The 26,826-nt window shown below is 45.5% G+C and overlaps 2 protein-coding genes across 2 annotated transcripts in view; both read right to left on the reverse strand.

Annotated features, from left to right (window-relative positions):
* pid1 (phosphotyrosine interaction domain containing 1) overlaps positions 1-13,276 on the reverse strand; it is a 28,402-nt gene extending 15,126 nt beyond the window's left edge. Inside the window, exons 1-2 of the mRNA XM_080844816.1 lie at positions 13,032-13,276; positions 1-81 (exon numbers count right to left, since the gene is read on the reverse strand). The exon at positions 1-81 is cut by the window's left edge and continues 66 nt beyond it. Coding sequence (XP_080700942.1) covers positions 1-81; positions 13,032-13,061 — 111 coding nt within the window. The 5' untranslated portion in view covers positions 13,062-13,276. The remainder of the gene's footprint in view (positions 82-13,031) is intronic.
* Positions 13,277-17,296: 4,020 nt separating this feature from the next.
* The window catches only part of dner (delta/notch-like EGF repeat containing), a gene marked incomplete at both ends in the record, with an annotated part of 51,704 nt that continues 42,174 nt past the window's right edge, over positions 17,297-26,826 (reverse strand). The window contains 6 exons of the mRNA XM_080844747.1: positions 17,297-17,408; positions 17,905-18,151; positions 18,449-18,580; positions 18,724-18,837; positions 19,352-19,474; positions 22,723-22,959. Coding sequence (XP_080700873.1) covers positions 17,297-17,408; positions 17,905-18,151; positions 18,449-18,580; positions 18,724-18,837; positions 19,352-19,474; positions 22,723-22,959 — 965 coding nt within the window. The remainder of the gene's footprint in view (positions 17,409-17,904; positions 18,152-18,448; positions 18,581-18,723; positions 18,838-19,351; positions 19,475-22,722; positions 22,960-26,826) is intronic.

Consider the following 26,826-nt stretch of genomic DNA (forward strand, 5'->3'; position numbering starts at 1 on the left):
CTCATGGTAGATCACCGTCGGCAACGGATCTTTCCGGAGTGTTAGCACGTTGAGCTTTGTCTTCAACATCGTCTGGAAGTGCTGCAAAACAAGAAACACACACACTGAATATTAAACACAAGATGCTGAACACACATACACACACACACACACACACACACACACACACACACACACACACACACACACACACACACACACACACAGCAAAAACACCACCCTCACCTCAGCAGAACTTTTGCTGTTATGTGCTGTCTTACTTCTTCATTGACTGAAATAAAGATGTGTGACTTTATCTGCTTGGGTGTGACTATTAGCATATTCCTTTTTTTGGTGGAAAGAGACGTGACTGAGAAAAAGATGAACAGAGAAAAAGAGACAGTTAGAGACAGAGGGAGGGAGATAGACAGGGAGAGAGAGCAAAAGAGGGAAAAACAGATTGTGAGAGAGAGAGAGAGAGAGAGAGAAAAGATTAAGAAAGGGAGAAACCTCTTAGCAGCTACAGATGTTGTTAAAGAAAAATCGAAATTTCAGCAATGTTCTCTGACAGACAAAGTGCAGTTCACTACAAAACCAAACACACACACCCTCTCTTTCTCACACACACTCACTCACTCAAACGCACACACACACACACACAAACACAGATGGACGTTGCCTGTGGTCCTCACACACACACCAAGACCACATACCCATACCACGACGCCTCTCTGTTTCACTTCTGCCATTTCAAGGACACTAAGGGAATTCCAAATACAGAGTGTGTGAATGTGTGTGTGTGTGTGTGTGTGTGTGTGTGTGTGTGTGTGTGTGTGTGTGTGTGTATGAATGTGTGTGTATGTGTGCGTGCGTGAATGTGTGTGTGCGTGCATGTGTGTTTATGTGTGCAAATCAAGCCAAATTGAACATGTGGTGTTGCTCTGTCTTCATTCAACTTGGAGCAAAAGCGTCCATTATACACACAAACACATACACACACACACACACACACACACACACACACACACACCCCCACACACACACACATTCAGCATGGCCACTTGCCTCACAGACCTCACTCTTTCTTGGCACACTTAATGAAGCATGCCAATACTACTGAGATTCACAAAACTTCACACACAAGCACACACACACACACACACACACACACACACACACACCAATATCAAGCACATCCACCAAGACGGCGGCTTTTAAGCACACAAATACCTCAATCCCACAGTGACATTAGAGGCGTTGGGCTGAGCCCTGTGGTGGTTTAGTCTCTGCCGCCTTAATTTAGTCTAAGGTATGAGACAGGAAATCTGAGAGGAGCACACACACACACACACACACACACACATACACCCGACACACACACACACACACACCAGTGTTTTCCTCTGGAAGCACCCGTTCAGTCAAAACCTGACCCAACCTCTTCAACAACAAACACATTTCTATCCAGGGGACTGACCCCTGCTACTTTTGTTATCCCCCAACTCACAGCCAATCGCCATACAGCAGATGAAACGGTTTTCAATCCTCATTGGTTGTTGGAGTTGTCCGTCACTCACCTGAAGTGCTCTCTGTTAACCACAGAGCCAGGAAGCCTTCTGCCGAGGCACGGTAAGGCTTGTCCTCTTATAAGCCCTCACAGTGTGCTTTCTATCTCTTTGGGCCTATCATTCATTTTTTCCCCCTTTTCCCTTATCTGAAGGACTGTTTGTGAACAGCTCATTGATGTCATTTTCTGAGAGTCACTTATCAAGATTGTTATGAGGTGATGGGCATAAGTGCGTCAGGTGTGACACCCATAGGTTTCTTACATGACGGTGTATGCGTATGTACTTCTGCATGCGTATATCATAATAATAATAATAATAATATTGTTAAGATGTATTTTTATAGCGTCTTTCTACAAGATAGATAGATCTTCTCTATTGTCCACAAGTGAAATTCCTTTTGCTCAGGTCAGCCCCACACTAACAGAAAAATAAATAAAAGAAAGCATAATACAAAATCATATGCGAGTCATACGTCAGTCTTTTCAAATGTATTTTGCATGTCTATGTTTATTCTGGGGGGGGCTTTACTGATAGGACAGTGCAGAGAGACAGGAAATGAGAGGAAGAAAGAGATAGGAAGTGGAATCAGAAAAATGATTGGGATTGGAACCCGGGTCTCCATGGACTCTTGGACACGTACGGGGTTGGGATGCTGCCGCTCGCGCCTCAGATCCCCTCGAGCCATCGGTGTGTTGCATGAATGTGTTTGTGTGCGAGAGAACTCTCATACCGTTTTGGAATTGGAATGTAAGGGGTTAGACCGGGACATGAACACAGAAACAGATGCTGAAAGGAATCTTCTATTAAAAGAAATGAGTCAAGGGTGACTTTCAGGCTTATTAGCGTTAACGTTTTAGAGGACTCATATTTAATTCAGAAATACTGATGATGGCTTTCTAAGAGGCTCTAGGTTGGGTCGATCTTAGCCTGAGCACACTCCTCTCATCAGGGAAAGGCCAGACACAGACTAGGGCGAAAGTAATGCATGGTAAGAAATAAACACTCACACACACACACACACACACACACAAAATCATACTGGAGGCTACATATGGTACGCCCAAAAACCCAGACACAGATACACAGACATACAGACACACACACACACACACACACACACACACACACACACACACACACACACACACACACACACACACACACACACACACACACACACACACACACACACACACACACACACACACACACACACACACACACACACATATATATACATGGTCACATTGGTAACGGATTCTAGGGTTTGTCAGTGTATATGGAGTCAAATGTAGTGTGTGTGTGTGTGTGTGTGTGTTCCAGCTCTTGCTTATCCATGCGTCAGCACTTTATGACTTCTTGATGGAGGTCTGCATTCCAGAGATATGTGTGTGTGTGTGTGTGTGTGTGTGTGTGTGTGTGTGTACTGGAGTGAGACTGGAATTCTATTCATAATATTTTTACTGCATTCAGTCTTTTTTCCCCATCAGGAAGTGAAGAAAAACATGGAAGACTCATCGGGTTACCTCCACTATTCCCTCTATTTATGTTCAGAGAGAGAGTGAGAGAGAGAGAGAGAGAGGAGGGTGAGAGAGAAAGGAGAGAGAGAGTAGAGAGAGAGAGAGAGAGCGAGAGAGAGAGAAAGAGAGGGGGAGAGGAAAAAGAGGTTTGGGCATTTTTGGCTGATTTCACATTTTTGACAAAGTCGCATTGTGTGAGAGCCCACTGTTGCTCCACAACTAGGGAGCAAAGTACTTGAACGGCACAAATGCACGCACACACCTACACACACACACACACACACACACACACACACACACACACACACACACACACACACACACACACACACACACACACACACACACACACACACACATTTACTCCATAACTCTGAGATTTCCCTCTGGTCTGTACCAGGTCTGGGACAAGCTGTTCTTCAAAGCTGCAGATAAATTGCATATTTCTGAGATCAGGCACACACACACACACACACACAGTGACTGAGAGAGGGTAAGAGAGAGAGAGAGAGTGTGTGTGTGCGTGTGTGCTAGGCTCAGAACAGCCTGTTCCCTACATGATTCTGTGTATGTGTGTGGAGACCAATGAGAGATCTGAATGTCTGAATTAAATACTAAACTGTAACAAGCACAAACACACACATACACACACACACACACACACACACAACATCCTTCATGACTTTGTCACATCTGAACAACACATTCACTTACACACACACACACACACACACACACACACACACACACACACACACACACACACACACACACACACACACACACACACACACACACACACACACAGAGACACACACACAGACACACACACAGACACACAAAGAAACATAAGAATGGTGCTTATACTGTGCTTCACATACGAAAGAGAAATCTGTGAAACCAGCACAGCTTGAGTACACTATCTGTGTTTGCACGTCCTTGAGTTTGTGTGTGTGAAATGCCAGACTGTGTGTGTGTGTGTGTGTGTGTGTGTGTGCGTGTGTGTGTATGTGTGTGTGTGTGTCCGTGTGTGTGTGTGTGTGTGTGTGTGCGTGTGTGTGTGTGTGTGTGTCTTGTGATAGGTTTAACATGTCACAGATGCTTCTTCACCATTCCAGGAAGCTTTGCTGGAGCATTTCAGACCAAGAGAAACAGCAAAAGAAAAATAAGCGAAACAAACGAAAGAAAGAAAGAAAGAACAAAAGAAGACATATGAGCACAGAGTGGGCAGAGGGGAAAGGAAACAGAAATACAGATGGCTTAAGACACACAAACACACACACACACACACACACACACACACACACACACACACACACACACATACACATACGTACACGTACACACCCCCCCCCCCCCCCCCCCCCCCCCACACACACACACACACAGACCAAAAACTGCCTGACGAGAGGTTGATAATAAGTGAACAGGTAGCACAGGAGCACAGGAGTCCTACCTCCCCCTCTACTGCTGTGTGGTCTAGTCCAGACACCTCTCACTCACCCACCCCTCTCACAAAAATGCTCTATTCCAAACATGGGGCTTCCCATATTCTTCCCACTCACCTGTGACCTAACACAGTTCCAACTTTGAAGAGCTGGCTATCAGAGAACAGATTCTGTATCCGTTGTGGGTCTTTGGGAGTGATTTCTCAACTGACTGTGCCAGGACAAGGTTGAACCATTTTTGTTTGATTTTCATTGGGGCAAGCCATATTTTGCCACTGATCTGACAGCAGTGTAATTTGACTCCAGTGGGTTCAAGCTCATAGGATTTGTATGGGTGGACCTCAATTTTTTATACCAGAGCTTTCCAATTTGGATACTCTCTCTCTCCATCTCTCTCTCTCTCTCTCACACTCTCTTCCTCTCCCACACACAGACGCAGACACACTCCCGCACACACACATATAACCCCACTATCACCTTTACAAGTGGAGGGGCAGTGTTTCACAAGCATCTGCAAGACTTAATCAGGAGATGGCTGGAGACAGTCCTTATCCCTGATTGGCTGCGAGGCTGTGTAGGATGAGGTCAGTGGAGGCTGTGATTGGTGGAGAGCTGGGGCAGGAAGTTTGCAAAAAACCTGAGGGTAACACATCCAGTCCTAAGGAACGCACACACACACACACAAACAAACACACACACACACACACACACACACACACACACACACACAAGTGCCCAAATACACAAATAGCCATTAACATAACTCTGGAGCTCACACACACTCCCTCTCTGGCCAGGAGTATCCACTAGTAGGTTCTAGAACAGACCCGTGACCTCAACAATCCTCTTAGTCAGTCATAAGAACACACCATCAAAGAGAAACCACAACAATGGCAGACAGGCAGACACTTCATGGGAGTTACACTGACACAACATTAGATAGAAAAGAGGAAAATAGAGGAGAGAGCGAGAGAGAGAGAGAGAGAGAGAGAGAGAGAGAGAGAGAGAGAGAGACAGCAAGAGGAGGTCTGAGCTACACGTTAGTCAACTGAGGTGGATTGAAAAGAGTTAGAAAGAGAGAGAGAGAGGGAGAGAGGGAGACAAAGAGGTATATTAAAAACAGTGTGTCCAATACTGAGAGTAATCTATCAAACCAAATCCCCAGCACTTTAAAGATCGTTCAGCTTGCGGTCGGCTCAAACCCCACTAAACTTGGACTTGATGACAGAGGTTTGTATCTGTGGTCAAACAGGGCCCTTCTCTTCTGTCCTCCTCCCCTCCCACAGGCATCTCCACTTGGCCCCGCACCACTAGGGAAACGTGCTCGGCGGTCAGTGTCCAGCAAAGGGACTTTAGGGGCATTGTGGTTCTTAGCGCTGTTCACTGTTCTCAGTGGAACCGCATGGGAACCCAGAGATCTATGAACCCCCAACAGGCTCAGAACTGTCTTTGGGGCAGTCAGGGGCAGGGGGGGGTGTTTAAAGCTGGTTTACATAGCATGGTATCTGCACACATATCACAAGGCTTAGCTACACATATATACCCCAACACACAAACACTCATAAACTCACACACACTCACACAGAGAGAGCCTCCGCTAAATACACACATGAATACATACATATATACAGTACATATACACCAGAAGAGCACTGTCATCAGAGAGCCAAATGCTGAGCCAAGCTCCAGTGTTCTCCCTACTCTCCGAGGGGTGGACGACTCGGGCTCTCCCCACTCCCCTCTCGTCTTAACGGGCTGCAGCCTCAAGCCAAATTTACACAGAGCCTAGATTCACTGAATCGGGTTAATTTTTCACACGAATCGAATCTTTTAATTGCGTAATGACGGAGCCTGGTAACAAGAGATTTGTGTAAAGACGAACCCATCCGATTGAGAACAGCCAGTAGACAAGCTACAATTAGCAACGTTTAGCATAACCGCATAGCCTTCATCCCATTTCCCATGAGGCTTTGCGCCGACCATTCTACATTCATTTATTAACAAAAAAGCAAATTAAATCGCTGGCCAATTTATATTTGTGGTCATGAAAGTTATGTAACGTCTGAATAAAAATTATTTGATCAAGATAGGAGGCTAAACAAAAATCAGTAGGCTGGATTAATGAGAGTGAGATCGAGACACACCATGAGTCAGATGTAGAATGACAACAAGTGTTATATATATATTGGTTGGAGATCGCAATGGGACAATGACGTCATCAGGTTGCCTGAATCCGTGCACACGAACACCAGCCCGATTCAAATCTACTCACTTTCTACCCCCGATTCGAATTGTTGCAGATACCGTGTGCGGATAGAGAGTGTTCGTCGAAATGATAGGGCTATCTGTATTAGTTTCAGCTCGGACGCAGGCAAACTCGACTCTGTGTAAACTAGGCTTCAGAGAGGTCAGCCTCAGTTCAGCACTCCGGAGGTCCTGACAGGGGAGTCCAATGAAGCTACATTACTGAGATGACCAAAGTCCTGAGGGGGAATTTCTGTGGGATTTTTCAATTTCTCGCTCCACGCACTGTGTGTATGTGTATGTGTATTTGTGTGATTGTGATTGTGTGTGTGTGTGTGTGTGTCTCTGTGTGTGTGTGTTTGTGAATATGTGTTTGTGCGCGAGATTGGATTCCAGTTTTTTCCTGGAAAACCTGTGGTGGGCTTTTTTACACACAGGCCCCCAAACCCTCCTCTCTCTCACTGTTTCCCTTTCTCTCTCTCTCTCTCACTGTCTCCCTATCTCTTTCTCTCTCTCTTTCTCTCACTGTCTCCCTATCTCTTTCTCTCTCTCTCTCTCTCTCTTACTGTCTCCCTATCTCTCTCTGTCGTATGCCGTCTCTCTTTTGAGGAGATGAGCAGCAACGCTGGGGCTCATGGTTCTCATGGTTTTGTGCTGTCTCATCATCTCGTCTTTGTCTCGTTTCCTCTCAGACACCAGAAGTAATGGCCACTGGACACAACAACAGATTGAAAACAATAGACTTCACTGCTCCTGCCTCTGGTTGTCTTGGCCCAACCAAACCAACCCGGTTCTGGCTGGCACCGGCCCCAGAGTCTGACCGTAAGGCAATGGCCCACTCACCGTCTCTGGCGGTTTGGCTCTCCCAAAGCTCTGAGAGGAACCTTTGAGCACTGGAGAACTGGAGCACATGTGGAATAAAGTCACTAAAAGGAACTCTGACTGGCAGAACACTGAGGAACTGTGAATAGAGTCTTACGTAATGTAGGGCTCTACAGCAACACGATGGTCTAAACACACACATACACACACATACACATAGAGACACACATCTGGCTGCGGTATTTGCTTTGGGAGAGAAAAAAATGTGGTGTGTGTGAGTACGTGTGTGTGTAGGTGTGTGCATGTGTATGTCTCTGTAGGTGTGTGTGTGTATGTGTGTGAGAGAGAATGATAGAGTGTCTGTGTGAACTTGTGTGTTTACTTTGTGAGGAGGTAGGTAGGGAGAGTAGCGAAAGTGTGTTTAACTCTTGTCTCATGTGACATCATTGTGCAGACACTGTCGTCCTCAGCAATTCACCTCTCTCTTCTTCTCCCAACCACATCCACACACACACACACACACACACACACACACACACACACACACACACACACACACACACACACACACACACACACACACACACACACACACACACACACACAGAGGGCATGAACTCTCTGTACTGGTGGAAGTGAGAAAGAGAACTGAAACGCGGCTGACTAGGACAACTAAACTGCCATGTGCTGGGAAGAGGGCAGCTATGGAGAAGTGAAAGAGAGGATAAGTGTAGAGAGGGAGAGAACGCATGGCAGTGACAAAAGGAGAGCGTGAAGGAGGACTGTATAGTACACACAGGGTGTGAGTTGGTTTATGAGTGGCGCTGGTGTGGGAGAGGAAAAATAAGGAAGGGAGGGAGTGGGAGAGAAAGAAGACAGAGAGAAAAAGGAAGAAAGGAGTAGAGGAAGAAGGAGAGAGGAGGAGGAGGAGTGAAAAATAGAGGCCACGCAGGGTGTGAGTGTGACTTTACGAGGGGTGAGAGAGAGAGAGCGAGAGTAGGAGGAGACACAGACAGAAAGAAAGACAGAAAGAACCGCATGAGGGGAGGACAAGAGTGAGAGGCGAAGAGGAAGAGAGGGACGCAGGAGAAGGGTGGAGGGGGAGGTGTACTGCAGCTGTACTGGTGCTCACGGGGAGTCTGGCTAACATGTGAGTGGGCTCCAGCTCAGTAGAGAAGTCTGCTCAGCACCACACACACACACACGCATGCACACACAGACAGACACACAGACACACACACGCAGACTCAGACACACATATGCACACGCAGACACACACACTCCAGACACACACACACACACACACGCACACAAACACACATGCGACACAGCACATCAGCTACAGCGAGAGAGGACGACAGAGGACAGATAGAAACGCAGCTCTGAGAGAGAGGGATGGGAGAGAGAGAGAAGAGGAGAAAAAGATCTGGCAGAGGAAAGATGAGTTATTTTGTGTGTGTTTGTGTGTGTGTGTGTGTGAGCGAGAGAGAGAGAAAGAGAGAGAGAGAAAGAGAGAGAGAGAGGAAGGGAGAGAAAGAGAGAGAGATCTTTGACAGCGTGGGTTTTCGGTCGTCTGTTTCATAATGACATAATTATGGCATTCTGGCTGATAAATACATAGACCCCACACACACACACACTCAGATTTATAAGAAGAGCAGAAAGATACAAACAATAACTCTTATGGACTAAATTGTGCAAAACATAATTATAACAGAGGTACACACACAAGCACACACACACAGGGAACACTGCTGATGAATACAAGTTCTGTGGCCTATTCCGATCTTGTCTAATCTTTGTTCAGACGAGGTACCAGAACAGAACAAAACAATGGCCAGTCTCCATGGCAACAGGGAAGCACGTTGCCATGGTTACGTGAGATATGACAGACACCAGAAGAGAAAGAGACGCTGGCCCGAGACACTAAGGTTCTGGAACTCGAGGAGAGAGCGGGCAGCAGTGCGAAGCGGAATGAGTCTGCATGGCAGGTCGCTATGGCAATGGTACAGAGACACAGGGAGAGACAGAGGAGAAAGGGAGAGAGAGCGATCTCTGGTTGCTATGGTTACAGGGCAGCAAGTATCCACGTGCCTTGTTCAAGGATCTGTGTAGAAACTCTCTTGTCATGACAAAGTACATGTGTGTGTCTGCTTGTGTGTGTGTGTGTGTGTGTGTGTGTGTGTGTGTGTGTGTGTGTGTGTGTGTGTAAACAACCGTAATGATGATGCACACACTCATTCATCATTAATCCCAGCCCTCACAAAGACACCCAAAGCCTGGCTGTCTCTAAACTCCCCCTCGTCCACAGAGGCCCCCTAACGCAAGAATGAGACCAGCACAGGTCTTCACCAGATGTACATCAAGTCCAGACTCAAGAACTGTTTGGATCTTGTTTCGCAGTAACTTGAACCAGAACTCCAGGCAGACCCAGATGGCCAGGTCATGGCAGCACACCATCAGGCAGTCAGAGACCTTCTCTAGGAGCCCAAACCTCATGTGAAAGCCTTTGGCGGAGGGGAGTCTGCAAGATGGCTGCCACTCGCTCAGCTCATGGGTCCAGTTCCTCCAGGAAACACCCCTTATGCTGTGGGAAAGCCCTGTGTGTGTGCGTATGTGTGTGTGTATATGTGAGTGAGTGCGTATGTATGATGAGGGTGGGCACTCTAGGTGATCGCCCATGTTGTCTATCCAAAGATGTGTATGTGTGTGTGAGTGAGTGTGTGTGCATGTACACATGTGAGTTTGTGCACATTCGCATCTATCCCTGATTTCTCCATTGACGGACTGATACATTCCAAAGGCTTGGAATGTGTTTTGGCTTGGAACTTCTACCATAAAAAGGCTAACAGGCTCATGACAGTTGGCGTTATGCTCTATGAAAGAATGAGAAACGTCGGCAAACAACCACCAACTCCTCATGTCTTGCAGGTTAACTTCCTGTGTTCTCATACAGGCTCTCCACCTGAATGGAAGTCCAATAGCCTCACATCAAGACTAAGAACCTACATAACACCATTGTACACTGCTCATTTATGTTCTAATCACAGGAAAAGGAGTATACAGAGACTGAAAGTAGTTTACAATGATGCTTTTAGATTGCTGCTTCATGTGCCTAGGTCGAACTTAAGACGACATTGGCACAAAAGTCTTCATACTTTTTAATGCACTGTATTATGTATGTTGTATCTTTTTGGTTTTCTCTGTTTTTTATAATTGTATGTCTGTGATTTTATATGGTACTTGGCGTCTGAAATAAAGATTATATATTATGCCCAGATAGGCGTAACTCCACTGGGGGCTACACATCCACTCTGCTCTCTGATCAGTCCCACTGATCGCTCTTGGGATAGACAACATGGGCGATCACCTAGAGTGCCCTCACTCATCAGGCATACACATTTCTAATGGAGTGGGTGAATTTTAATGGGGTGGGTGTGGGTGTGAATTTGGCTAAAGCGCCATGGCATGGGAGTCAGTATTGGCAATGACCAGATTGCAACAGCAGGGATTCACTTGTGTTACTATGGTTACCTTAACAAAACTCGGTCAACAACCTGGACCTAGAACAAGACAAAAGGCACTAATCCAGAACTCATCAACTCTAGGATCATCCGTGGACTAGGCCAAAAACCTCTTACAGGAACATATAGGACCATAATCATTAATCCTGCCTCAATGAGGGCTTTGGGAAGGGTCCGGCGATTCTTAGGCTATTATAATCAAAAATACAAAAACAGGGCCCATGGCAACCAGTCAGCTCAGACACAAGTAGGAAGTGATCCGAGGTGGGTGTGTGATGTCATTTCCTGCGGGCAGCAGGGCGCAGCTGCCTGTGTAAAGGGCTGGCTGGTAAATGAAGCGAGTGTTCCTTATTTAGTGTGTGTGTGTGTGTGCTTTAGAGGTTAGTCTGACGGCCCTTTCGTTTGCTTTCCAGACTGCGGCTTGTTGAGTGTGTTTGTACGCCTGTGTGTGTGAGGAATGTTTGTGGGCCCAGCAGACAAACAAAACACACCACACATGTACACACACAAACACATACACTAAAAGTTACCATCAAAGAAGCAGTGTTGGGTATTTTTGTCAAAGACTTACATGACACACCAAATGCAATCAACCATTAGTGGTTTTGATTTTGAAACGCGATTTAAGTTTAGATGTAGACTAAAATTATCCAGGCATCACATACGTTTGGGTTTCACCCTTAGACCTTAGGGTTTGTGGACAAAGAAGATATTATTGTAGTTCTACAGTATTAAACCTTCACCTCGTTTAAATGGCAATGTTCCCTGCAACCCACGGTAAACTGTGCAGATAGAGCAACCCACGGTAAACTATGCAGATAGAATCGCTCGGTAATAACTCCTCGAAAAAGTTTACTACGCTATTCAGTCTTCTTGTCACCCGGCCAAGGCAGTGTGAGCGGAGTTGTGCAAGTTCATCTGGCAGGACGTCTACACGACATCTGGAGCACATTACGAGTCGAGGACACCCGGATCCAGCCTCTCTGCACGGCCTGCCTGCCTGCCCGCCTCCTCCGCGTCCACGGGTATCAAAATGTGAAATACGTTGTCATTAAGCATTCTCCTAGTCGCCAAAACGTTAGCAAACAGCACAGGTTTACCCAACATGTTGAAAATTGTTTTAGTACCGCATAGATGTACATGACATTTCACACCCTCTCAAATGTAGGAGCAGAGAGAGAGAGAGAGAGAGAGATGAGGGGAAGCAGCTTCTCTCAAGAACGTAAAGCTTTCCAGTTTCTGCAGACACAGCTTGACAACAGATGTGGCATCAAAAGACTTGAAGGCGAAAAGCTGCAAACTGAAAGAGAACCCGTGTACAGGGTTTAGTAGAGAGCTTGCTCAATGCACAGCAGGCAAGGCATTGTCAGTAAAACTAGGTCTACTGGAGGTGTGTGTGTGTGTGTGTGGGGGGGGGGGGGGTCAACTAGTTCAACGGCACGTTGGCCCTACGTTACGCAAGCATAGGTAAAACTGTTTTTTGTCTCGAGATAGAAGCAGTCTGTGAGTTAGTGCCTGCCCTGTTTCATCCCGGGAGTCCGGAAAAATATGATTACGTACACTCTGTAGGCTACGTAGTACGGCGTAACTTGAATTGGATAATGAAAAGCGCAGCGGTTAGGGGTGGGCATTTATCTCGCGTCTATAGACGTTCAGTCAATTGGAAGGAGGGTCCCTGGTCTTTAATCAGTCCACCAGCAATGTACTAACAATAAAGAATCCGAGTCCGCAATGCAACACCCCCCTGCATTCTACAAAGGAAATATCCAGGAAAGGTAGGCTGACTGAAGGTACCAAGACAGATAATTCGGGGGTGTTCACGTTAACCGCGGCAAAGCTGCTAGAGGAGGAAAACCACATCTCAAGAAAACCACAAAAGCCCTAATGACGGGGTGTACATTTGTGAGGTAGATTTATTGCCCTTACCTGTAGTCGCTCTGTCGCAGGTTGCCACATAATGAAGGGATTTGCTTGTTCTTCGTCTCTGTGAATGGTAGGCTATATGTATGTGTGAGTGTGTGTGGGTGAGGATGTGTGTATGTATGTATGTGTGTGAGTGTGGTGAGTCCGTGCGTGTGACTGTGCGTGTGTATGAGCACAACAGCTGGAATTTCGTTGGTGAGCACTCCGGTTCGCATGTGCCCGCTCGCGGCGCTGGCTCGCTGCTTCTCCTCACCCCGGTGCTCCCGCGATCCCGAGAAAACAGACGGTGAATTCCAATGGTTCGCGAGGACGAAGCTCCGCCTGCGAAAAAACACACGCGAACCCCCTCTTTTCTCTTCTCCTCCCCCTTGCCTATTTCCCCCCTCGGTTCGTCACAGAACTGGCCTGCAGTGGGCGCTTGATGGAGAGAAGCGTTGCCAATAATGTGGACAATAAATTAATTCGCATTCCGTGTCTGGACTGGCGCACTGTGTCTGAATGTCTCCCTAGTTCTAACCCTAGAACAGGTAGGCTACTACACGAATACAAAAGGCACCTTTATCAAGTTTATTAGTTAAAGTAAAAGTTTAAGTTCAAATAAAAGTTTGTCAGTTAGCATATGCAGTGCTTGGGGAAATACTCAGTCTATTCCTGTCGCAGCACCAGTCAGTGACCTGTAAATTGGCCTCTACTTTCTCTCAGAGAAGAGAAGGAATGTGGGGCAGTCAAATGTGCTTTTGTCATTGGATGTGTTGAAATAGAACCCCAAAAGCACAGCAGGATGACCCCCAGAGCGCTTGACAGGGTCACAGGGTTTAGCTCTCAGCCATTTGACAGCTTTACTTTTTAACTTGGTTGTCATACCGCTTCCTCATACCCTTCCTTCATAATCACTTCTTTTTATAAATTAATTCTTCATTTTGTAAGATTATTTCAGTCACTCCTACACTGTCTTGTATTCCTCATTCACTTTTTAATTTTTTTTTTTTACGTCTTACAGTCCATTCATCTTTCTAGTAATTTTGCGTCTCCTCTCTTCATATCCCCCCCCCCCCCCCCCCTGCTGATGGAGGACTGTAGGAGGATGGGGGGTGGCACTGAGATCGGCACACCGTCACACTCCAACGTGTTTACAGATGTTTATGCCAGGGAACATCTGGATTCCGCCACAAGTCAGCAAAGGTCAATGACTTCACTAACAGTCCAACGCACCTTATATGGGCAGGGGCAGCTGCAGGCCAATCAGGAGCTGTCTCTTCGCGGGAGAGGGTTCCCGCCCCGTCTGTCTGTCTCGTATCTGTCTCCATATTACCTCTCTTTCGCTCTCTCCCTGTCTATCTCTCTTTTATGTCTATCTGTTGGTATGTCCTGTTATTGGATTCATACCCTCTCTCCCCCATGTCTGTTTTTGGTATGTGATTTTATTAGACTCATACTCTCTCTCTCTCCCTCCTTCACACTCGGTTTCTCCACATATCTTTCTGTGCCTGTCTGTTTCTTTCAGATGTGTTTAAGTAGACCCCTTATTGGAGTCATGTCCTTCAAGTGTGTGGTTTCTGCTATGCCTTTTTATTATATTCATGCCCATTAGATTCATATACTCGCTCTCTCTCTCTCTCATCTCTTTCTATTCCCTCTCTTCCTGTTCTCATCAGTATTTTTTCACATTTTTCTCTTGGCCTCCGCTTGTCTTATTCCTGTGCAACAGATGTTCAATCTTTGTCAAATCAGACTCACAAATACTTTGAATTCTTCCTCAAAGTTATTTGTGTGTACTCATTCAGACTAAGCACTTGTAGATTGCATCATTATGTTAGTCCCTGGAACAGTTTCTTCACTGAGGGAGCTTGAAGGAAGCCTCTGGGGTCCTTGGAGCTGTTTTTGTACATCCAGAACAAAAACAGAAGATACCAGTGAAGAAAAACACTTACCAAGTCATAATAGAAACCACCACCACTACCACAAGGACACACAAATATGCAAACTAAACTAGAAACAAAAAACACTATGTGAAGGGTCTGCTAAAATCTTTATTACACCATTCAGCACAGATAATTAACACATGAACATTCTCTTCTTCAAATTGGAAAAAGGGGAAAAGAGACAGATAACTACAGAGAGGGGAAGATGACAAGGACGAACTACAGTAAAGGTCATGAGCCCCCATCTAACAGGATAAGATCATGAAGAAGAAGTCTTGACTAATGACTGTAAAATAACGGAGAGCATATGCCCAGTCAGAAATTAGGCCATTGGACGGACTTTAAAAATGGCGGTGATTAAACAAAATATGGTTCATCCTGGGGGGACCTAGCAGATTTGTTCTATTCTACACATGCTTTGGCCCCATAAAGCCCTAACCCCAATTTTCCTAATATGGCCAACCGATTTTGGCAGTATTTCTTCAGAATGTATGGGCATGACACCATGCTGTCCATCTTACAGACATCAGGCCTGACCCTGAGAGACAAGACCACAACGTTCAGTCTCTCCACTCCTTTACTCTCTCTCTCTTTCTCTCTCTCTTTCTCTTTCTCCCACTCATTCATAGCCATACAGTACAGACACACACATGTATGTACACATACTTTTTGCACACACTCAGACAACAAAGACACAGACGCACAAATACTGTACAACAGACGGACTACCTGGAACAGGCATGCTAACCAGAGCAGACACTGAACTGAACCATCTTCTTGAAGTTGAAGTCCCTGTTGGAGAACCAAAGTGGATCCAAGAACCATTCATCCTTTCTTGCCTCTACACGAGGGCCAACATTATGGGGTTCCATTGACCTCACTCCAATATGTTGGAACATATAACATATGCAGAAAGGGGACCTAACGAAATCTGAACCCGAGTCAAATGTTTTCATACAGGCTAACAGTAGATGGATGTATCTTATGTGAACAGTGGTGTATGTTGCTTTGAGCTAATGATAATTTTTCCTTTTTAAACAGTGAATGTTAAATGCTATGTTAATGTTCTTGGTCCAAGTCCTGTTTGTCTTCCCTTTAGTTTTTTCTCTATTTCTTTATTTCCCCCCTTCACATATCTCATCCTCGTCTCTTCTCTTCTCTTCTTTACTCTTCTCTCCTCTCAGATTTTCTTAATCATTTTCAGTTTGTGTCTTTAATTGCTTAAAACCATGAGCTCCAATTACCTGCTTCACCACAGCAGAACCAAATACAAGCAGGTAATCCTCTTTGACCCACTTCTCCAACCTTTTACATTTTTCTTTTTCATTCAATCCTTCCATTCCTACCTCTAGTTTACATATGTCCTCTAATGCTTTTGTTAACACAGAGAGGGTGTAAGGTAGTGGAAGAACAAAGTTGTAATCAAACAAACCAACATAATACAATCAAATGTTACTTTAATAATTAGTGTTGCAAAAGCACTTTTTTTTTAAACTGCCTTGACGATACATTGGTTCATTATGAACTTTCCTACAAACACAAAATTCGAGAACAAGAAATAGTAGAAGAACAAATAGATTATGGCACGAAACCCTCTCCAGCAAAGTAAAAATAAAAAACACAAAATATACCGTTACACATTATGCAGGGTTTCTATATGCAATGCAGAAACCAATGAATGCTATCATGCACCAGTTAAGGCCTCCTACTGCAAATTGAATCTTTTTTTCCTTTAAACAAAAACCTCTGTTGAAATCATTACATAGTTTTTTTTTTTTAATAAGTTACATATCATTACCGCACTGAGTTGGCCAGTGCATCTATGACTACTACATCAGCAAGGACTGCTAGCACTGCCTGCAATGTCTACACTTAACGGAGCGGATGGAGATTGAAGGGCAAGGTAAACACCACCCCCCACCCCCACCCCCACCCCTACATATTCCCACCCCTCTACAGAAAAATGACAAGTCTGCGCAGGTGAACGACTACTCACATTCAGCTATACAGCAGAAGTCTGCGTGTGCACTAGTCAGTCCCGCAAACATCACAAAGCATCGTGGCGAGGAGAATGGGAGGAGTGAAATGCTGTCATATCGACCTCAACGAGGGGTCTAATTCTAGATCTTTCTGTTTGTGTGTCATGTCGTTATTTTCTCTTGCTTTTGAAGAACACTTATAATGTTTATGATAACGCCCTTTTAAAAAATTAATACTGGATGGTTGGCATTGACTGATCGTAAAGGCTGGGCTCATATGCATATGTATGTGCTGTGTGTGTGAGTGTCTATTTGTGTGTTAGTCTGTGTATGTGTTTGCGAGTGTTTGTGTGTGTGTGTGTATGCTTTACAAATCTTTAGTTTTGATAAGTGTGACCAGAGGCTTGTCATCGGGACTGTAGTCTTCATAGGCGATGGGAGTCGCGTCATACATAGCAGGCCGAGATTTCTTCCCAAATCTAAGAAAGACCAACAAAAGTCCATCATGAATGGATATTTATTAATTAACTCATCATTCCTTTTTACAGACACCATTATATTTCAAAAATAATCTATCATATAAAATAATCTGGTCCACTGTTTTATAGTAATTCATCAGTGTCTTAAGTACATTCCTAAACATCCTTCTTGTCTCTCCATAATCTGTCTCTTTGTCTGCAACTCCTTTTCTCTCCCCCCTTTCTCTCCATCTCTACCCATCTTCTCTCTGCCCCTCTTCTCTCTCCCTCTCTTCCCCTCTACCTCTCACCCCTCTTCCCTCCCCTTTCTCCCCACTTCCCCCTCTCCCTCTCTTCCCCTCTACCTCTCACCCCTCTTCCCTCCCCTTTCTCCCCACTCCCCCCTCTCCCTCTCTCCCTTTTTCCCTCCACTTTATTCCCTCTCCCCCTCTCCCTCTCTCCCCATCTTCTCTCTCTCCCCCCCCCCCCCCCCTTCTCTTGCCCCCGTCTCTCTGACCTGGCGTGGCGTATGTTGGCGATGGCGTTGCTGAAGTCGCTGTCGATGCTGCGGCAGTTGTAGAACTCCTGGTAGGCGTGGCGCGAGGAGCCCTGGTACTCGATGCGGCTGATGCGGCAGATGCCCACGATGAGGATGATGAGCATGAGGACGAAGGCCACGCACAGCGCCCCGATGATGATATACAGGGAGTGACGGGGCATGTTGGTCAGGGTCTCGTCAGGGTGGGCCGGCTTCCACTGCAGGTCTATGGAGGAAGGGAGAGAAAGGGAGAGAGAGATGGTGGGGTTAATATCATCAATACCTGGTGCTTTGTTTTCATTTTTGTTTAGTTAGGAGTAAAAGGGCATATAATGTGCGATACTAACATTAAGCTTATATTCTGTTCCCTTCTAAGATATGTTTTCTCTCACTCTCTCTCTCTCTTACACACACACACACACACACACATGGACACAGACATGGGCACTGACACACACACAGACCTAGACACAGAATCTGTATTTGTCGATGTGTGCAGGTGTGTGTGTGGTTGGGTACTTACGGATCTCGCAGTTGCCACCCACCCACCCGGGAGGGCAGTGGCAGGCGTAGCCATTTGATTGGTTGATGCAGGTGCCGCCATGGTGACAGGGATTGCTCTCACACTCGTTGATGTCAATTTCACAGTGTTGCCCTGAGAAGGGGGGAGAAGAGGTGAGGAGAGAACACACACGCACACACTTACACACACACACACACATACACACACACACACAGACACACACGTGCCTACACACACACACACACACACACACACACACACCGGCTGGAGCTTACCTAAGTAGCCAGGGGTGCACACACAGGAGCTGTTGAGCCCCGCACTCTCACAGTGGCCTCCATTTTGGCAGTGCACCTTCAGACAGGGGTCCTTAAAGATCTCACAGTGCCTTCCTGCAAAACACATGCAGACGCATGCAGACGTACACACACACACACACACACACACACACAAACACACACACACACACACACACCAACGCACATTATATTACCAGCACATTATATTACCAGCACATTACAACACATACCCGCACGTACACTTACAGTACAACAGTGCAATAAGTACTGAAAACCAGGTTATGCAACCAGGAAACGCGCACAACTTGCTTTTTCTTAACTCATTAACTCAATCATCACTTAATCCAATTTACCAAACAAAGTTCCAATTCAAAAATCTGCCGGGTTCTTCTCCGGGTGACGTGTATATACATATAATCATGGCTCTACTGTAAAATTTAATATAAACCATCATCTAGAATGGCATTTTACCACTTGCATAAATGCCTATTTAAAAGCGTAAATTATAGCTGGCACAAACCATAGATGCATTAGATGCGTATTCGATTAACATTGAGTATGCACATAAGAAAATGCATCACACGATGGCTCTAACACTGTGGCGTACCGTCATACTGCGGGGTGCACACACACTCATAGGCGTTGATGAGGTCCCTACAGGTGGCATGGTTCTGGCATGGAGCTGACAAGCACTCATTATACTCCTCTTCACAGTACAGTCCATGATAACCTGACAGAGAAGGAAAGGGAGAAAGAAAGAGGGGAAGAAAGAAAGAGAGAAAGAAAAACAGAGAGCAAGAGTAAACAAGGTTACAAACATGGTTCTCTCAATACCTCCATGGTGCGTAGCACTTTGGTGTAATGACAGTGAGCTGCCAGTAGGGTGTAGTGTTGTTTTAAGATGTGCTCAGAAGAGCAGAGCTGCTGTTTCTCATGCAGTTTCATTCAGTAACGGAGAGCAGAACTCTCTCAGGATCCAAGGTCGGGCGAAAAACAGAACCACTGAGGGGAACACAGAACATTCAGTTCCTCTATCAGAGACCATTTAGTCCAAGGAGGAACTTTACTGAAGTGGCACAGACTGTTCTCCCCCTAGGGTGTTTATGTGTGTGTGAGACAGAGAGTTTGTGTGTGTGTGTGTGTGTGTGTGTGTGTGTGTGTGTGTGTGTGTGTGTGTGTGTGTGTGTGTGTGTGTGTGTGTGTGTCTATGTGTGTGTGTGTGAGAGAGAGAGAGAGAGTGAGTGGACTTAGAGAAAAGGATAAAGGCTGAAAGTTATAGAGAAGAGTGTGACTTTGTGTATGTGTGTGTGTGTGTGTGTGTGTGTGTGTGTGTGTGTGTGTGTGTGTGTGTGTGTGTGTGTGTGTGTGTGTGTGTGTGTGTGTGTGTGTGTGTGTGTGCGTTCATACATCCATGTACATGAGAAATAGACAGACAGAGTCATACATTGCGTAAAAGTGGACCTGAGGCTGTAGAGGTGTGCTCTGAATACCCTGCAGCACACAGCCCAGCACAGCACACTGATAGAGGCTGAACACGGCATCAGGTCTTACTCACTGTGACAGCCTGTCATACAGCATTCTAGCAGCCAGCTCAACGTGTCCTCTGTGACCCACTCTCATTCTCCGTCAGTCTCGTACACTACTGTATGTGTGGAGGTTAAAGTCAATGGGAGCTTTTTAAGGGAGTTGACCTCTGTGTCTATGGAAGAGAGGGGTCTGTATCCTCTGCCTTCATAAAGAGGGTTTCTGATGAAATGGGATGTGAGCAGGTGTGGGTTAGAGTGTGTGTTGATTGACTGTGTGTTGTGGGATAGGTAAAAATGTGACTTCATTGCCAGATAAAACACAGAGAAATGTCAGCTGCTTTACGAGCAAAGCACACAGACACACACACACACACACACACACACACACACACACACACACACACACACACACATACACACACACAAATAAACTGCTCAATATGTCGCTATTCTTATCACAGGCACACACACACACACACACACACACATTAAAGTCAACAGACCACATGCAGAGAGGAATATTCATGAAGAAGGTCATGCATAAACAACACCCTGAAACACCTCTGCACACACACACACACACACAGTCAAATACACACAGACACACACACATACAGCCACAAATAGCGTCAAATGCACACACAAACACACACACAAACACACACACACACACACACACACAGTCACACACACACTGTAATGACTGCTGCATTGTCATTTGCCGTTCTCCTCTGGGGACACAGCTGGTGCAGTCACGGCCTGTAGACAAAGACAGCTGGTGACGTGACACGAAACAGACCTATCACTATGGCAACCAGACAGCAGAGGATGGGGAGGGGGGGCGGGGGGGTGATGAATGACGGCACATAGGACACAGAAAGAGAGGGAGAGAGAGAGAGAGAGAGGTGAGGAAAGGAGGACAAAGGAGGAGGAGAAGGGAGGAGAGAGAAAAAACAAGGAGATCAAACGAAAAGAAAGAAGGACAAAGATTCAGATGGATAAGATGAATGCTGCAACAGAGTGAATGTGTGTGTGCAACAGTGTGTTTCTGTCTGCTTGTGTGTGTCTGTGTGCATTCCGGAGTTCACCTCTACATCCATCCTCAAGGTTGTCAGTGAATGTCCTAATTTTATTCTATTATATTTGCAGAAATCTCAAATGATCCAGCAAGAAGGGTATGCAGAGATTCTGTACAGTGGTTCTCATGTTTTATTTGGTTGATTTGTGTGTGTGTGTGTGTCTTTGGTTGTGTATTTGTGTTCATGTGGATGTGTGTGTGTGTGTCTTTGGTAGTGTACTTGTGTTCTGTGGATGTGTGTGTGTGTGTGTGTCTTTGGATGTGTATTTGTGTTTGTGTTCGTGTGGATGTGTATGTGTGTGTGTCTTTGGTAGTGTATTTGTGTTCGTGTGGATGTGTGTGTGTGTGTGTGTGTGTGTGTGTGTGTGTGTGTGTGTGTGTTTTCGGTAGTGTATTTGTATTCGTGCAGATGTATGAAGACTGCTGCATTGTTGCTGCAAGCATTATGTATTTATACACGAACAGCAGGATATGTGTAGCTCTGTTTACAAAGTTTTACATATGTGTATATGGGTGCCTGTGTGAGTTGTGTGAGTGTGTGTGTGTGTGTGTGTGTGTGTGTGTGTGTGTGTGTGTGTGTGTGTGTGTGTGTATGTGTGTGTATGTGTATGTGTGTGTTTGTGTCTGTGACATGAGTGCTTGACCTAGACTCTGCATCTCGAGCTGGGCTTAGACATCGCTCCCAATAACACCCTTTTAGCCACGGCCACGCTCCATTGGTCGCCAGTTAGAGTGAGTCAGAACAATAACAAGCCAATCAATAATTACCAACGACCTTCATCTCCTGTCAGTCACTGCCACCAGGATGCAGTTGCCACAGCAACACAGCCAACGAGTGCACAGATTGGGGGAGGTGGGAGGGCAGGGGGTTTAATTTGGCGTCATTTACTAATGACTGTAAGGAAATGAGGCATGAGATTGATGTGCATCTGTGGCATCAGGCCGTGAGGAAAGGCTATGGATTGCTTCATTATGGTATTGATGGGGTATTGATCATAAGTCCGGCCTTTTATTGATGACATGTGTTGACGGGTTTAAATCTGCTGGTGGGGGCTAGGGGTGTTTGTTACCATTAGACTGCATGTGGGGGCCCACACACACACACAATTATCTGTCATGAAACTCTAATAATGAATACTAAATAATGTATCACAGAGATACTGACACAGAACAGACGCCTGTGTGAAAGGAACAAGCACAGGGTCCCAGTCAGCATCTCTCCCTCCCACTCTCTGTCACACATCAACAAAGACACATATACACAATTTCACTTAGCATGCTAGGCGTAAAAAACAAACACACACACACTCACACTCACACTCACATTCACACTCACACTCACACTCACACACACAGACTGCACTGGCAACTCACCTGGCACGCATAGGCACCTGTAGCTGGTGCCCACATTGCGGCAGATGCCGTGGGCACAGGGGTTGAGGGCGCAGAAGTCCACCAGCTGGGCGCAGGTGGGGCCTGTGAAGCCCTGGGGGCAGGTGCAGCTGAAGCCCAGAGCAGAGCCTCCTGCCTGGGCCACGCAGCTGCCGTTGTTATGGCAAGGACTGGAGGCGCACGGATCCACCTTCTGCTCACAGAGGCTGCCCTGGTAACCTGGGACAGAAGAGCAGGAGGTGGAGAGGTGGAGGAGGAGGAGGAGGAGGTGAGGATGTAGGGTGAGAAAGGGCAAATGGAATGATAGAGAAGGGGGGGAAAGTAAAAAAGAGTGTGTGATAAGAGGGAGGATAAAAGAGAGAAAGGATTGAGGGAAAAGGAGAGGAAGGAGCAGCAGTGATAAAATAGAAGAATAAAATCGGTCAGGGAGGAAGTGTGCAGCAGAGAGAGAGGGATGAAGAGGAAGGAAGAAGAAAAGAGAGTTTAATCAGAGTTGAAGCGTTACTCATCGTATGGTGCGTCAGAAGAGATGAAAAAAAGAGAGTTTGGCATAGAACAGAACGCACTTACAGACACACTTAGATATATTCAATGAAGACATCACACTCCTCCTCTTCCTTACAGTCTGTCAGTTAGTTCATAGTGAAGCTGTCCGTGTTTACTTTAGGCTAATCTAGTGCAAGTGTCCCAATGAGGTCCCTCTTTCATTAGTATGACTAGGAGTTGGAGTTGTCTCTCTCTCTCTCTCTCTCTCTCTCTCTCTCTCTCTCTCTCTCTCTCTCTCTCGACTTCATTCCATCTGAGTGAGTGAGTGTGTTTGTCTGGGGTTGAATGGTGAAGTGTACTCTGAAGTGAGTTATTGATACACACTCAGAAACATGCTTAGTCAGATGTCAGTAAACACACACATACATCAACACACACACACAGGCACACACACCCGCTCGCGCACGCACGCACGTACGCACGCATGCACGCACACAGCCATGCACCAGGCACGCACGCACACACACACAACATATCAATCCTATCACTGCAACTCCTATGGGAATTAACACATGCATTAGTTAGATGAGACACACAGACAGACAGACAGACAGACACAGACACAGACACACACACACACACACACACACACACACACACACACACACACACACACACACACACACACACACACACACACACACACACACACACACACACACATACACACGCACACACATAATACACATACCCCCACACACAAACACTCACAGAAATACAATTACTCACACACATATAGCGTACATTTGGAACTACTCATAGACAAACAGCTACCCACTCACTGATATACATATCCATCTGCTAGCAAGCACACACAAACACACACTCATAAAAGCTTGCCAACATCTGGCGTCTTTTGGCAATGTTGCTGGCAAAGGCGTGCTGGGAAGGCTTTCCTTACATTTTCGTAAACAAAACTACATACTGCATAGCCTGGACAGCTGGCAAGAATGACAGGTGTGTTTATCTGTCCTTCACATGAAGATATACCACCAGAATACATTCCACGATGAAACTAAAAAAAGGGTTGCTAATAAAAACATACCTCAAAAAGTGGAAATTTGTTGCATAGGGAAGCTTATAAATCTTCATATACTAGCAAATTATTAAAAGAGAGATAAATATCACCGGCTTCAGACAGATGATCTTTTTATCAAATTTTTTAATTTTTCCAATGTTTTTGTAATAGTATTTAAAGTTTTGTTTTTGTGTATTCTTATGTCTTCATTTGATATAATGGAGATTTAAGGACACAAATGTAAGGTCTGATTTCACACATTTTTGATAACTTTCACAACCATTTCATCTATACTACAATGTTATTGAAATTAAGCTAAAATAAACTGTCATGCCTTGGGTTGAACCTTCCATGGTATGTATGGAACTATTCAAAAATCACAAATTCTTGTTAATATTCAGAACATCATGAGTAATCCTGTACTATTGTTTGAAGTAAACCGAGCATAATATATTTTATTCTCAAAATGATTCAAAATGTGTTGACCGTTCCTGGTCTCACTTCACTGAAAATCTGCAGCATCACTGAGTAGGAGTTACTGCATCAGATATCTGGTTGCCTTGGCGATGTCTCAGTGGAACCCACAGATTGGGACTGAGGGTGATGACTGGGCTGAGGACACCTCCACAAATAATCCCATAACACAATCTGTCACAGGCGGTAAGGGTCAGGGGTAGCAGTGACAGGGGTAGCAAAATCTTAGTAGACACACACATATACACATGCACTCAAACACACACACACACACTTGCGTAAAAACCAAAGGCGATCGTGAAGGACAAGCACTTAGGGCTGATGTCTTCACAGGCCTCTTGAGAGTCACACAAGACACTAAATTTAGCCATCTATCCTTCATCTGTCTCACGCCATCCCTCTATCCATCTACCTTCCCATCCCTCCATCCTCCCTTCATTCTCTTTTCACCAGCTTTACTTTTACATCTTTTTTTCTATCATCTTTCTATCAATTGCTGAATTGTTATTTCACTACCATATTTACCTCTACATTAATCCATCTACACATTGCTGCCTCTCTCTCTCTTTCTCTCTGTCTCTATCTCTATCTCTATCTCAGGGCTGCCCCTGTTCAATGGCTTCCATCCATCCTTCTTCAAATGTCTAGCCCTCTGTATCTGTCTCTACACAGTTTAATTACTAACTAATACAGCTCCTTCCCAGCAAACGTCAGAATGGATCTGGCCCTCGTCTGGCTATCGTCGGGCCCTCGTCAGGACCCTGTCTGCTCCAGACTTAATGTCTGTGCCCAGTTCCGCGTGTGTGATTGTGTCTATGTGTGTGTGTGTGTGTGTGTGTGTGTGTGTGTGTGTGTGTGTGTGTGTTTGTGTGTGTGTGTGTGCGTGTGTGTGTGTGTGTGTGTGTGTGTGTGTGTGTGTTTGTGTGTGTGTGTGTGTGCGTGTGTGTGTGTGTGTGTGTGTGTGTGTGTGTTTGTGTGTGTGTGTGTGTGTGTGTGTGTGTGTGTGTGTGTGTGTGTGTGTTTGTGTGTGTGTGTGTGCGTGTGTGTGTGTGTGTGTGTGTGTGTGTGTGTGTGTGTGTGTGTGTGTGTGTGTGTTTGTGTTTATGCTGAAGTATGGAAAATGTTGCACTATTGCTGCAGGCATCGCGCTGGAAATAAATGTGATTGATGTATTTGTGTGTGGATTGCTGCAGGTTATGTGTTGCGCTGAACACAATGTTTAGCTTAGAGAGGCTATGAAACCTTTGTTGGCAAAAGTCGACAAAGGGAATGTGTGTGAGGGTGTCTTCATCTTCACTAGTCACAAAGTTTCATGCCCAGATGGATGAGCTAAGCAACCTGCTTGTGGGTTTGGTTGTTTGTGTGAACACACACACACACACACACACACACACACACACACACACACACACACACACACACACACACACACACACACACACACACACACACACACACATGTGTGTGTTTTATTAAATACATTCGAGAGTTTTCCTTTTCTCCCCTGACTCTCCCTGTCTTCATAACCTGCTTAACTATCCGCCTGTTTATCACGTTTCTTCAGACAGGCCGGAGTATCTGCCCCCCTGAATCCACCAGTCAGTGTCCTCATGTCTGTCTCTCCCTTGTTCCCTAATCGGATAGAAGGGTCTCTCAAGGTTAACATAAAGACACTCCGCTCCTTTCTTTACATCTTTATCTAATTGTGTTGTTGTTTGTTTATTTCTTCGGAAAACAAACTTTTGAGGTGCCATAAGGCCTCTCCTTGCCTGGCATGGCCTTTTGTTCTGCATCGTGATTGGAAGCATACTTTAAAATGCATTGTATAGGATTGGAGCCTGTAATTACTGGAAGCGGGCGCAGCGCGGCTTCATACCGCAGGATTACTGGGGATGTTAAATATTTACAACCCGTAGAAAATAAAAAACAAAACAAAGCAAAGAAAAAACAAAGTCGGCCTTAATTAGCTAGAAAATGGCCACTTAAAACCCAGCTGCTGTGTCCACATTGTTGCTGCATTATTTTGCTCCCTGGAATAAAATGAGAAA

This window comes from Sprattus sprattus, assembly GCF_963457725.1.
Source record: "Sprattus sprattus genome assembly, chromosome: 9".
In the NCBI taxonomy this organism is placed as follows: domain Eukaryota; kingdom Metazoa; phylum Chordata; class Actinopteri; order Clupeiformes; family Clupeidae; genus Sprattus; species Sprattus sprattus.